The sequence below is a fragment of the Ovis canadensis genome, chromosome 1 (assembly GCF_042477335.2).
Source record: "Ovis canadensis isolate MfBH-ARS-UI-01 breed Bighorn chromosome 1, ARS-UI_OviCan_v2, whole genome shotgun sequence".
Lineage (NCBI taxonomy): Eukaryota > Metazoa > Chordata > Mammalia > Artiodactyla > Bovidae > Ovis > Ovis canadensis.
In genome coordinates, this window is record NC_091245.1 from 241,446,250 (window position 1) to 241,460,816 (window position 14,567).

The following is a 14,567-nucleotide window of genomic DNA, read 5'->3' on the forward strand; positions in this document are numbered from 1 at the left end:
ACCCACACACAAGTGTACTGACACTCAGCCCAGGTTCCCTACAGCCAGCAACTGCAGGACTCTCTTCCACCACCAAACGACCAGCCTCACACACCAGTGGGCATAAGCCCCAGAAACCTCTGGCCCTCAGCTCTGCCCACCAGCAGGACAGCACCAGTTCCAAGACACTCTGGACCCCTCAACCAGCTGCCCTGGGATCTAGCCCAATCATCTGTAGGCCAGCACCTGCTTTAGAACACCCCAGAAAATGCAGCCAGCCATTTCAGGAAATAAGCCCAACCACCAGCAGGCTAACACTAGATCTGCCCCACAACCACTTACTTCAGAACCAGTTTTTACCCACCAGTGGGTCAGCACTGGCCCTGGGGCCTCCTGGGGCTCTTCAGCCAGCGCCTCAGGACACCCCCCCCCCCCCCCACCAACCAGTAGCCAGCAGCTCCACACAAGTCAGGGCCTGGCAACCAACTAGACCAGGGGCCAGTCATCCCTACCAGAGCTGAGCATTTACTCCAAAGGCAAGTCCACAAAACTAGAAGACAAAACTATACATGGGTAAGAAAGCAAGCAGCCCAGGAGTTACAAAGTACTTGGTTGTGATTTCTTAACCTATATGAGCTTCTTTCCGTTTCCCTGGTGGCTCAGCTGTAAAGAATCCGCCTGCAATACAGGAGGTGCTGGAGAAGCGGGTTCGATTCCTGGGATGGGAAGATCCCCTGGGGAAAGGCATGGCAACCCACTCCAGTGTTCTTGCTTGGAGAATCCCGCAGAGAAGCCTGGCAGGCTATAGTCCACAGGGTGGCAAAGAGTTGGACACGACTGAAGTGACTTAGCATGCACACATGACCTTTAAGATTCTCTGCTCTAGGCTGGTCTCTGGAAGCAGAGCCTGAGACAGGGGTTGGGATGTGTGCCAGTTACTGAGGGAGCACTCTTCAAGAAAACCTGGGACGTCTCTGGTGGCGCAGTGTATAATAATCAGCCTGCCAATGCAGGAGACATGGGTTCAATCCCTGATCCAAGAAGATTCCTCATGCCGTGAAGCAATGAAGCTAGTGAGCCACAACTACTGAGCCTATGTGCTCCAAATACTGAAGACTGTGAACCTAGAACTTGAGCTTCGCAACAAGAGAAGCCACCACAATGAGAAGTCTGGGCAATGCAATGGGCACCACAACGAACAGTAGCCTCCACTCGCAGCAGCTAGAAAAAAGTGAAAGTGTTAGTCACTTAGTCATCTCTGACACTTTGTGACCCCATGGACTATAGCCCTCCAGGCTCCTCTATCCATTTTCCAGGCAAGAATACTGAAGTGGGTTGCCATTCCCTTCTCTGGCGGATCCTCCCAACTCAGGGATTGAACCTGGGTCTCCTGCATTGTAGGCAGATTCTTTACTGTCTAGACCACCAAGGAAGTGCAATTAGAGAAAACTCCATGCAAAGCAACAAAGACTCAGAGCAGACAAAGATAAATAAATAAATAAAAAGAAAAGAAAACCTTAGTAAGGAAGAGAATTAAGCAGGATTTGGAAAAAAGAAAGAGCTAAGGAAGACTGCAATCTCAGTTAAAGTCCAGCTATGGCCTGTTCTGCAGGGATCCTTTGCAGAATTTTCACCCCTTGATGTAAGACAGTGGGCTACAAAATGACTTCTGAGGTCAATTATTGAAGGGAGTGCTTAGCTTTCCTGGCAAGACAGCTCCCATCAACCGAGGGCAATTCTTTGGAAAACATGGTGTAGCTATAAGCCTTTAGTAGTCAACAGTAACTACAGCTGGAGGGGGTGAGGGAGGGTAAGCAAGACACCAAAACAGTGTTAAAACTACATCCTGTCTTAATATTCTTTCAATCAAAATGTTGAAAGCATAAGAAGATATCATCACGTTGCAACACTTGAAAAATATGAGGAAAAATAATCAGTTTGGGGATGAAATCCTTTACCTTTTTTATGTTTTCCGTTTTCTCAAGTTTCTTATAATTGGAACTCAGACTGGGAATCAGAATAGAATTAATCAAGAGTTAAATTTACTAAGTACCTATCATGTGACTGACATTATGGTAAGTGCTGTTGAGAATAAAAAGAAATGTAAGATAGAGATTCTGTCCTAGATTGGGAGGAATTTCAGGAAGAAAACAGGATTTATGTATATGAAAAAAATGATCAGACATAATAACATTAAACAAGGTGTATAATACTGTGGATTTCAAAGGAGAGTCAGAATTAAGCTCTAGTAAAATGCTTGCTCTATAAACTTGAGTAATAGTGCTTAATATGTTTGCTCATTTTTTTGAGAGGGGTTTGAAATATTTTCCACCAACACTAAGGGAAGTTCAAGAAGATAACAATGGTAAATTGTTCTAAATAACATAAGGGCAAGGACTAAAAGAAATACCAACTGTATTGTGTTGTTATTGGGCAGATCCCATTATGCAGAGAAGGGAAAACCACAGAGTCATTTGCCTACACATTCATCTCCCTGGTGCAAGTGGGTATTGTTCTGTACCCCGTGGCAGGATTAGAAATACCAGCGGGGAGCAAGTACACAAAGTTGTTATGGAAACCAGAATGCTTCAGCTCGGTTATTTACAGAGAACTTCCAGGATGGTCACATTCAAGACAATCAAATTTGTTTTGCTTTACTCTGTGCCAAGGCATCCCAATCAAATATCTCTTTCAAAGGGTCATTTGATCAGTTGTACTTGGGCGACTATGGATTCAAGGGTCAGTGGACGGTGGTCACATCACAAATTGTAATTCACATGTGGCATTTTTGTGTTACATGCTTGACACCTGTTCACACTTGCCTCAACCATTGTCAAGCATGCTGGCTTCCGTAATAGAGGAACAGGTGGCTGTTGACTAATACCATCTGCAGAGATACATTTCCTCCACTGGAGCTGCTGCCAGTGTCACCCGAGACTGTGGCCCTGCACGACTGCTCTCTCCACGTTCTCTCAACTCGCCTTTGAGGCTGGACAGTAACAGTGGCCCCGGCCATCATTTTTAATTGTGAATTGGGATTCTCCCAGCTATACAATAGAATTTGGGGGAAAAGCTTCTTCTTTTGAGAAAATGAGAATTTTCGTAGCCTTTGAGGGATCTTTTGAACCGTTTGATGTTTCAACAGATGAAACTGTGGAGGCTGTCAAGCTGATGATAAAGGTACGTATTTTGTCCCTGAGCCACTAAGATGTGTTTTAATTTTAACTACGCAGTGAAGCTTAAACTCTATGTGGGGTAAAGATATTATTGGGTACATTTTCAGCAAACAGGGAAGTAAAACTACTTGAAAATATCATTGTTTGCTTACATAATCATTTGTTAGATAATGTTAACTGTAAATATGCTAGACAGAAAAATTCTCGGGGTGGGGGGTGGAATTTAACTTCTCTTTATAAGATTCATATGTCTGTGCATTGGCCAGATAGTATTATGCAATTCTTCATAAAAGGAGAAAAACAAAACACTAACTTTAGGCTGGGTAAGTAGAACATGCCAGTTATCAGACAATGGGTTGTGTGTCGAGCAAGCAACTATAAAGAACCAAAGGACTTGGGATGCAGAGGGGACTTTGGGGCTACAGTCTCATTTTGCATCCAGGAATAACTGCACTTCAGAGAGGTTGACCATTTAACCTAGGATGGTGGAGCCAGAATAAGAAATAATTTGAGTGCAGTACTTTTCTTAAAAGTTTCTTATAAATGCTCACTCTAAAGTGGGAAATTAAGACAAATATTTAGGAACTGACCATCAAATGGTATTTAACTGGAGATGATCTATTCCCACTTGCTGAGGAGCATTTATTGAATCATAGTTATATGATATTTATTAATTACTATGACCTCTAAAATCTAGATCTTCTAACATAGAGGCTCTTAGCCTTTATGTGTCATGGATCCCTTAGGCAGTCTGGTGAAGCCTATGGACTCCTTTTTAAATGCATAAAATAAAATGCATATCCACAAAAAGCAAACCAGTTATATTGAAATACAATTTTCAAAAATTAGAAAACAAATTGGTGACATGTGGGTTTCCTTATTAACACAGCAAGTGTTTTCAGTGTGTCTCATAACTATTACAGTTTCAAAGGAGATCAGTATAAATATTTTGAGATATCTGCAGCAACTATAATGGGATATGAAGATACCTGTGATTTCTATTGGTGACAAAGTCATAGGAACAGGCAATTACGGCTACTTTAGTTTGTTGCCTATATTCATAACAAAAATTCCAATTTTATTTGGAGTTAATAAAAACCAAATACACTTTTTTCCCATCTAAATTCTATCCATAAACTTTTGGGAATACCTAAAGACTCCAGGTTGAAAACCCCTGTCTAAGACTTCTTCCTTCTCTCCCAAACAATTTTATAATACTCAGTGGAAAATGTAAAAGAAAAGAGATTACATGGCTGGTCTAGTAATGTAGAGATGTGCTGTTTTCATAATGTGCTATTGATTTTAAAGGATTATTTCCACATTCCTCTCTCTGAAGATGAACAAGGCAGGAGGTATCTGGAGCTGATGTATGCTGGAGCAGCTCTAAAGGACAGCTGGAGTCTTGCTGATGTTGGAATATCATTTTGTTCAACTCTCAAATGCTTTGTTAAGGTATGATGGATGAACAGAGTAACATTTGTCCAAGATGTCTACCTCACTTTGGATAAACTTATGGATAATTCAACCAAAGTGATTTCATAACTTAGGAAGAGGTTTTCTCTTCTTGCCTTCCCCTCTCTTCCACTTGTAAAACTAGTCTTGGGCAAAAATCCATGCAGTAAGGCAAACAAGGCATGGAGACTGGATAGAGTTCCCTCATTAACTCCTTTTTTCCCTTCCCTCCTCTTTCCCTGTAAGTTGCCTGCCCCAAAATAGTCATCACAGAGCAACCCGTAAACCAATATGGAAGCAAGACCAAGGAGCAGATCTAGAATACTGATGTGAGAGAAAGAAGGTTAAGTCACTTCTTTGGGTTTACAACAGATTATGGGAATGAGGAAAGGGAAGAAATTCTCCATAACAATAAAAATGAAGGGGCAGTTTCTACACTCAAATCCATCAGCACAGCCATTCGTGAATTAGCTGTATGTACAGAGACAGCATTTTCCATTTATACTGTCCATAATCAGTGGTGCTTAATTTGGGATCCATGGCTGGGCTTTAAGAACAAAATCCTAAAATAGCAAAATATGCAAAACTATGTACCTGGAGACTTTTGGGGTGAAGGATCCTTAACTTTTAACAATTTCTCAAAGAGACAAGCAATATAAGAGTTGTTCTCTAAGATAGAAATACTATTCAGTACTAATTCTCTACGCCATATGAAAACACCAACCTCAAGGAACACAGTAAAGTACATATTCTTGGCTAAATGGGGCACTAATTTTCTCATATTTAGCATTTAGAAAATGTTAATGGTAGCTAAAGCTAACTCTTTGTTTTCATGTATTTTACTGATAGACTAAGTGGGAAGTCTATTTTTAAAAGGAATATTCTAAAATATTTACTATTACGTAGTAAAGATAAGTCACAGAAAAATAAACATTGTTTGATCCCCATTTAGGTAAATAAAAAGACTATATTTTTATATGTGTTTTTAATATCTTATAAGTATTTGTTCATGTATTTTTAAAGTTTATTTTCATTGCCACAACATTTGTTTATAATATTATATAATTTTAATGCATGCAATATTATATTTCTACTCCGTAAACTCTATAGCATGCTTGTCACTAGAAATTTAGTTTCCATTCATCTCTGTACCACTGATCCCCTTTACCCCTGTCATACCCCTTTACCTCCACTTCTTCCTGTCTGCTAACTACTACTCTGTTCACTGTATCTATGTCTTTGGTTTGATTTGTTTATCTTTTTGGTGTTGCTAGTTTGCTTTTTATATTCCACATGGAGTGAAATCATATGATATTTGTCTTTCTCTGTCTGATTTTATTTAACATAAAATCCTCTGGGTCCATCATATTGTCATAAATGGCAAGATTTAATCATTTTATGGCCAAGTAGTTCCATTGTACACCCCCACACACAAATATATATATATATATGTGTATATATATATATATATATATACCACATCTTCTTTATCCATTCTTTTGTTGATGGGCATTTAGGGTTGTTTCCATATCTTGGCTATGGTAAATGATGCTGCAATGAACATGGGCAGGGGTACATATGTCTTTTTGAATTACTGTTTTGCTGTGCAGAAGCTTTTTAGTTCTATAGTTTGATGTAGTACTGTTTTCCTTTTGTTCCCCTTGCCTGAGGAGACATACCTGGAAAAATATTGCCAAGACTAATGTCAAAGAGCATAATGCTTGTGTTCTTTTCTATCACATTTTATGGTTTCAGGTCCTACATTTAAGTCTTTATTCTGAGTTGACTTTTGTGCATGGTAGGAGATATCGATCTAGTTTCTTTCTTTTTTCTTTCTTTCTTCTTTTTTTTGCATGTGGTTTTCCAGTTTTCTCAACATTTATTGAAGAGACCATCCTTTCTCCATTTTATATTCTTTGCTCCTTTCATGTAAATTAATTGTCCATATATGTGTGGGTTTATTTTGGAGCTCTCAATTCTATTCCATGAATCTATTTTTGCCAATACCATGTCATTTTTATTAATATAGCTTTGTAATATAGTTTGAAACCAGAATGTGTGGTATCCTCAACTTTTTTGTTCTTTTGTCTCAAAACTGCTTTGGCTATTCAGTATCTTCTGTGGTTCCATATAAATTTTAGGATTTTTGTTGTTGTTGTTCTAGTTCTGTGAGAAATGTGCTTGGGACCTCGATGGAGATTGCATTGACTCTGTAGACTGTTTTAGTTATTATGAACATTTTAATAATGTTGATTCTTTGTTTCTAAATACTTGTGTGTATTATGAAGCAAGAACAACATTCTCTTACAAAACTATGGTAATACTCAAGCCAGCATTTTCAACATTGCTGAGATATAATTATCTAACACAAGAACTGGCAAAGTTTTGTTATTTTTTTACTTTGCAGAAGGTTAGATAGTAAATATTTTAGGATTTGTAGGCCATATACTGTCACAACAAGTCAACTTTTTAAAAAACTTTATTGGCATACAGTTGATTTACAATGTTGTGTTAGTTTCAGGTGTCCAATCATATTGATTCTTAGAACTAATGGAATATCTTTCTATTTCTTTGTGTTGTCTTCAGTTTCATTCAACAGTTTTAGAGTTTTCAGTGTACAAGTCTTTCGCCTCCTTGGTTAAATTTGTTGCTAGGTATTTTATCCTTTTCATTGTGATTATAAATGGGATTGCTTTCTTAATTTCTCTTTCTGCTAATTCATTGTTAGCATTTAGAAATGCAACAGATTCTTTGTCTTTTCTTTGTTCTTTTTTTTCCCCCTTTGGATGGTAATTGTTCTGTTGGTTTCTGCCATACAACAACATAAATCAGCCATAAGTATATATATATATATCCCCTCCCTCTTGAAGGGTAAGGAGAGGGTAGGATGAATTGAGAGTAGCATTTTAATATTTGCTTACTTATTTGGCATTACACAGAGACATTACTTTGCCAACAAAGGTCTGTCTAGTCAAGGCTGTGGTTTTTCCAGTAGTCATGTATGGATGTGAGAGTTGGACTGTGAAGAAAGCTGAGTGCTGAAGAATTGATGCTTTTGAACTGTGGTGTTGGAGAAGATTCTTGAGAGTCCTTGGACTGCAAGGAGATCCAACCAGCCCATTCTAAAGGAGATCAGTTCTGGGTATTCATTGGAAGGACTGATGTTGAAGCTGAAACTCCAATATTTTGGCCACCTGATGTGAAGAGCTGACTCATTGGAAAAGACTGATGCTGGGAAAGATTGAGGGCAGGAGGGGAAGGGGATGACAGAAGATGAGATGGTTGGATTGCATCACCGACTCAATGGACATGAGTTTGAGTAAACTCCGGGAATTGGTGATGAATGGGGAAGCCTGGCGTGCTGCAGTTTATGTGGTCACAAAGAGTCAGACACGACTGAGCGACTGAACTGAATTGAACTGACTTATTTGGCTGCATTGGGTCTTTAGCTGTGGCACAGGGGATCTTCACTGTGGCGTTTGGGTTCTCTTATTGTGGCACGTGAGCTTAGTTGCCCCAAGGCATGTGGGATCTTAGTTCCCCAACTAGGGATCGAACTCGTATCCCCTGAATTGCAACCACTGATTCTCAACCACTGGACCATCAAGGAAGTCCCTAGAATTGCAACAGATTTTTGAAAGTTGATTTTGTACTCTGCAACTTTGTTTATTATCTCTAATAGATTTTTTGTAGAGTCTTTAGGCTTTTCTCTATATAAAATCAAGTCATCCATAAATTGTGACAGCTTTACATCTTCCTTTCCAATTTGAATGCCTTTCATCTCTCTCTCTCTCTCTCTCTTTTTTTTTTTTTTTTTTTGCTTAATTGCTCTGACTAGAGCTTCCAATACATTGCATAAGAGTGGCAAGAGTGGGCATCCTTTTCTTGTTTCTTATTTTAGAGGTATTGTTTTTATGTTCTTGAAAGATGCCTAATCATCAGAAAAGGAAATAAAAACAATTTCTTCTGCTTTTCTCCCTCTAATATTCAGAAAATTGTAGTACAATACATTTTTAAGCAGATTAAATTCCATGTTATTTCTTAAATGTCTTTCATGTCTTTAAATATGTATATACATAATGTGTTTTTGGAGAAGGCAATGGCACCCCACTCCAGTACTCTTGCCTGGAAAATCCCATGGACGGAGGAGCCTGGAAGGCTGCAGTCCATGGGGTCGCTAAGGGTCGGACACGACTGAGCGACTTCACTTTCACTTTTCACTTTCATGCATTGGAGAAGGAAATGGCAACCCACTCCAGTGTTCTTGCCTGGAGAATCCCAGGGATGGGGAAGCCTGGCGGGCTGCCGTCTGTGGGGTCACACAGAGTCGGACACGACTGAAGCGACTTAGCAGCAGTAGCAGCAGCAGGTAGTACATTCACATGGTGCTCAATTCAAATGTTACAGAAGGATATACAATAAAAAGTCTCTCTCCTTCCTTTGGCCCCCAGTTTCTCTCCCCAAAGCAACCAATGTTCATAATTTTACTTACAAAAATATTTCATAACTTCTGCCAATTAAGCATCATCCATCACGGTGATACAAGCTGCCTTTGCACTGAACTCTAAACTTTCCCTAAAGTTCTAAACTACTAATGACAAGAATCAAATGTAGAGGTACAAGACTCTTCCAGAGAGTCCAGGAAGAATAGGATTATAAGTCACAGGACTGGCCAACATGAAGGGTTTAGTTAAAAACTCAAGTTCCACAGATTCTTAATGATCTTTATTTTCTCCTCTGGCAGAATTATATTTAGAGAATTTCCCCTGTGGCTCAGCAGTAAAGAATTTGCCTGCAATACAGGTTTGATTCCTGAGTCAGGAAGATCCCCTAGAGGAGGGCATGGCAACCCACTCCAGTATTCTTGCCTGGAGAATCCCATGGACAGAGGAACCTGGTGGGCTACCGTCCATACGGTTGCAAAGAGTAACTGAGCAACTGAGCGTGCATGCATGCATGAAATAGATCTATGTATTTTCTTTATTGAAAAGTAAGACATTTTGTATGTATTTCTTACCATGGTGCCTCGGTTTGCTTGTAAAGTAGAAAACCTAATTTTACATTTGTCAATAATGGTTTGTTTATGGAATTGCTGATTTAACAGTATCTGACTTTCTTGGGTATAACTACCAGTGTTTCATTGTTCAGAACATTCAGGGAGGGATATCATATAGATAAATGCCTTTTTTATAAATAGATATGATAAGTCAGCAAGTTGCTGTTAATCAATGGTTACCTGCTCCTTCTCTGTAAAACCAATATGAAGAAGCATCATCAATCGGTATGCCACAGTAGAACTTAACATGTTGTTCAGTTGCCAGTTCAGTTCAGTTCAGTTCAGTCGCTCAGTCGGGTCCGACTCTTTGCGACCCCACGAATCGCAGGACGCCAGGCCTCCCTGTCCATCACCAACTCCCAGAGTTCACCCAAACTCATGTGCATCGAGTCGGTGATGCCATCCAGCCATCTCATCCTCTGTCGTCCCCTTCTCCTCCTGCCCCCAATCCCTCCCAGCATCAGGGTCTTTTCCAATGAGTCAACTCTTCGCATGAGGTGGCCAAAGTATTGGAGTCCTTCCAATGAAGTCATGTCCAGTTCTTTGTGACCCTATGGACTACAGCACACCAGGTTTCCCTATCCTTCACTAAAATGGGTTAGTGAACTTAAAATGGGTTTCCCACAAAAACAAAGCTTATAAAATGGTGAAAATACAGAGTTAAAATAGTGCTATGAGAACAGTGTTCCAGATGTGTTATGACTTATTTATTCAATACATATTTATGGACAGTCCACTCTGTACTGGGTACTATTCTAGGCACTGGGCGACAACAATGAACAAAACTCAAGCAATAGTTTCCAACATACCCCAGGTTAGAATGAAGGAGGCAAATATTTATTCATATTCTGAAAACTTATTTAAACTTATTTTTCTAACATCAAATAGCAGTTAGTCATTAAGGGTGACTTGGGGCTTTGCTGTTTTGCTTGTACACTCTGCATTTAATTCTAAATATAAATTAAAACCCAGATCAAGGGCTAACTTTAGGGAAATCAGATTAATCATAAAAGAAATAAGAAATAACTATTACATAAAATATAATTTTTCTCTCTTCCTCACTATCTTTTTATTCAGATTTCAAAGGAATTTCTTCCTGGCTATAAATATCATATGGATTAGGAGCCTTAATGGGGCTATAGGAACACAGGAGCGTGATGAAAGACAAAGGGTGACTCCTATGTCCTTTCCATGTTTTCTGAGGGCGTTTATGAGGAGCTGTTGAGGAAAATGGTTCTAAGCACTTAAAATTCAGTGAGCAGCTCTGCCTGCAGATTAGCTCAGCAGAAGAGAGCTCAACTGCTCCCAGTGATCTGAGTCCCCGAAATGGACCTCAGATAAGAGCGCCACAGCCTAAGCGATCATCAATAACACTACTCCTTAAAGGCTCTTTCAAAGATATCTGTGTGTTGCTCACATTGTGGTAATGTATTATCTGGGAGGTGCACAACGAATTTCATGTATTACAGACCCCAAAGCAGGGAGGGGTTCTTGCAGAAACCCAAGACAATTCTGACAGAAAGAAGCGGGAGGGGAGCAGGAGTTGGGCAAGGGAGCAGTGGCTGGCTGGAGCAGTCACTTGAGGAACCTGGAGGCCAGGCCAGCTTCTCGGTTTTGCTCAAGACCCTGTGAAACCAGTTACTGGGACCCTGGGTGGCAGCTCCGTGAGCTGACATCTGCTGCGGCAGCATCACGCTAAAGAAAAACAAGATCTTCCTGAATCCGCTAAAGAGAAAGTAAAGCCAGTTTCTCTTTTGTTGTTGTGGTTGTAAAACGGAAAATTTTAGAAATTTTAGTAACCTTTCCTTCCCGCTCTTTCCCCATTGGCCCCTTTTGCTACATTTTTTTTTAGTTCTGGTCTGATTGATTTAACTGTCTTAACAGATTAACATTCTCCTAAACATTCCTTCTTAACTCTCGGATATCTGAGTTCCATCTTAGATGCCAAAACAAAAAGAGCAAAGGAAAAAAAAAAAAAAGAGCAAAGGAAACTTTTGTCACTTTTATTTAGTGAAAAGTGAAAGTGAAGTCGCTTAGTCATATCGGACTCTTTTCGACCCCATGGTATGTAGCCTGCCAGGCTCCTCCATTCATGGGATTTTCTTGGCAAGAACACTGGAGTGGGTTGCCATTTCCTTCTCCAGGGGATCTTCTCGAGTACTTCCCTTTTTAAAACAGTAAAAGTAAATACATGCAGTTATTAACAACAACAAAAAAAGTCAAACCATACAAAAGAGGAAGAGCATAAAATGATAAGCAAAATTCTACTCCTACCCTGAGCTCAGTCCCACTCCCCACAGACAACCTCCTAGAGTTTTTTAATTGGCTGAGGTTTAGAATCCACAGTATTTCCTTATTAAAGTACATCATGATGGAGGAACTGTTACTAAACTAACACCTCCAGAAGCAGAGCATGGGTATATATGATCACCACTCCTCCTGGGTATCTGGGCCCATAGATAAGAAGTACAAAGAGACTCAAAGCCCTGCCAAGTCTCCTTCATTTTTCTCAAAGCCATGCTAAGTCGCTTCTTTGTGACCCCATGGACTGGGCTCCTCTATCCATGGGATTCTCCAGGCAAGAAAACTGGAGTGAGTTGCTATATCCTACTCCATCAGGGCTCATAAATATCTTCAGACAGAAGCGTGAGACTCAGACCAGAAGTCAAGGCACCTCACTGGCTCTTGTTTGCAACCTTAGTACCCGTGCTGTAGGAGCTAGAGGCACTGAGAGCAACACTCCAAGGTGTTTGTCCCGCGTCTCAACCCCCAGACAAGACATATTTCTGAGTTCTCTCCTTTCCTCTTCCCTTAGGAGGAAGATAAGCCCACTCTCTGTGTGTTCAACGCTGTGACCCAAGAGACCATGGCCATCATGGAGGGCATTTCCCTTCTTGGTAAAAAAGTGTCTGATCTGAGAACACTGATAGCTCTGAGATGTGGCTTCCCCGTGAGTGTCTTCTGTCTTCGGACCCCAGAGGGACTGGAGATGTATGACTGCAACCTGCTCAGGGACTACCAGACAGACCTCGGTACCCCCCGTGATGTGTAACAGCACCTACTACTCGGCACTTGGGTTCTTTGATACCAGATGCACCACAGGAGGGGGGATTGTTTCTAAACTAAAACCTCTATAGGTGCAGTGTGGATGTAAATGATCAAATTTATGAAAATTACCCCCCTTCTTTGGGGGGTCTCCATGGTGGTCCAGAGATAAAGAATCTACCTTCCAATGCAGGGGCACGGGTTCCATTCCTGTGCAAGGAACTAAGAGCCCCACATGCTTTGGGGCAACTAAATAAGCCTGCTTACTGCAACTAGAGAAGCCTGCACGCCACACTGAAGGCCCAGCACAGCAAAAAAAAAAAAACAACAACAACAAAAAAAACCCCTCTTTGTTGTCTGGGTCTGTAGACTAAAAATAAGAACCTTCTCACAGTCTCAAGAGCTTCCCCAGTGGCTCAGTGGTAAAGAATCTGCCTGCAATGCAGGAGATGCAGGAAATGCAGGTTCAGTCCCTGGGTCGGGAAGATCCCCTGGAGGAGGGCATGGCAACCCTCTCCAGTATTCTTGCCTGAAGATCCCTGTGGACAGAGGAGCCTGAAAGGCTACAGTCCATGGGGTTGCAAAGAGTCGGACATGACTGAGCATGCACACACTATACTACACAAGTGGGCATTTGTCTTCAAGCAGCTGATGACCTAGTTATTTAATGAAATGACAAAAGATAAGTGAGAAAACCAGGGTGACTTTTCTTCAGGCTTGTGCTGCTCAGGTCATGATGAGACACTTTAGAGACTGAAGAGAATTCAGAAATGGCCTGGTTCAACCTCTGTTTTTGTTTTGTTTTTTTTTTTTTGGTTGCACCATGTGGAATCAGGATCTTACTTCCCCACAAAGGATCAAACCTGTGCCACCTGCAATGGAATTATGGAATCCTAATCATGGGACCACCAGGGAATTCCCCCAACCCCTAATTTTTTATAGATTTAAAGAAAACAAAAAGATTCTATATGCTTAAATTACTTGCTCGGAGTATGTCAAGGATAACACACTTTAAAATGATCCTCAAAGAAGGAGGTGCTGAAGTTGACATAAGTAGACAGGAGTCAGAAAATGATACAGAAAGCTGTCAGAGTCGGAAGCAGAACAGGGATTCTGCATTGTCACAGATGATGAAGAAGAGACTGTTCGCTGGATGCTGGTAAAACACCAAAGACAGTGTATGATTAAAAACCTTTTGATCTGGCTTAAAGGTCATTGGTGAGCCCAGAGAGAGCAATTTCAATAAACCGGATGGAGACAGAAAGGTTGCAGGCATTACAAAGAAGATTACAGGGATAAAGGGCTCTTTTGGTGATAGAATGTCTGAGAATTAACTTATCAAACATTGATCAAAGCTAAACATTTCCTAATGTTTGTGATTTTCTAATTTTATGACTTCAGATTTAGTGACACATTATATAGGTCCAATAGACAAAAACATGCACACACACACACACATACACCTTTTCTTGAATCAACCTATACAGGACAGAATGATGCCATTTGGCACTGTGAACATCTCATGGCATGTATTCATGGCCCAGACTGAGCATATCACATCTGAGAGACTATTCCAAGAAAAGGGACCTGTCAGCTCAGGCCGCGAAATCTAGGTGGGCTCCAGCGCCCCTCAGCCAGACTTTAGGCCACTTAGAGACCTACTGTCTAGAGGAGGAAATGGCAACCCACTCCAGTGTTCTTGCCTGGAGAATCCCAGGGACGGGGGAGCCTGGTGGGCTGCCGTCTATGGGGTCGCACAGAGTCGGACACGACTGAAGTGACTTAGCCGTAGCAGCAGCAGAGACCTACTGTGCCATTTTAATTCCTTTTATATATGAGAAAACTGAGGCTCAGAGAAG

The 14,567-nt window shown here is 40.8% G+C and overlaps 1 protein-coding gene across 1 annotated transcript in view; it reads left to right on the forward strand.

The window, feature by feature from the left end:
- The first annotated feature begins 2,691 nt into the window (after positions 1–2,691).
- Positions 2,692–14,567, forward strand: part of ANKUB1 (ankyrin repeat and ubiquitin domain containing 1) — a 32,388-nt gene continuing 20,512 nt past the window's right edge. Inside the window, exons 1-3 of the mRNA XM_069562796.1 lie at positions 2,692–3,159; positions 4,464–4,607; positions 12,479–12,695. Of these exons, the coding sequence (XP_069418897.1) occupies positions 3,070–3,159; positions 4,464–4,607; positions 12,479–12,695 (451 nt within the window). The 5' untranslated portion in view covers positions 2,692–3,069. The remainder of the gene's footprint in view (positions 3,160–4,463; positions 4,608–12,478; positions 12,696–14,567) is intronic.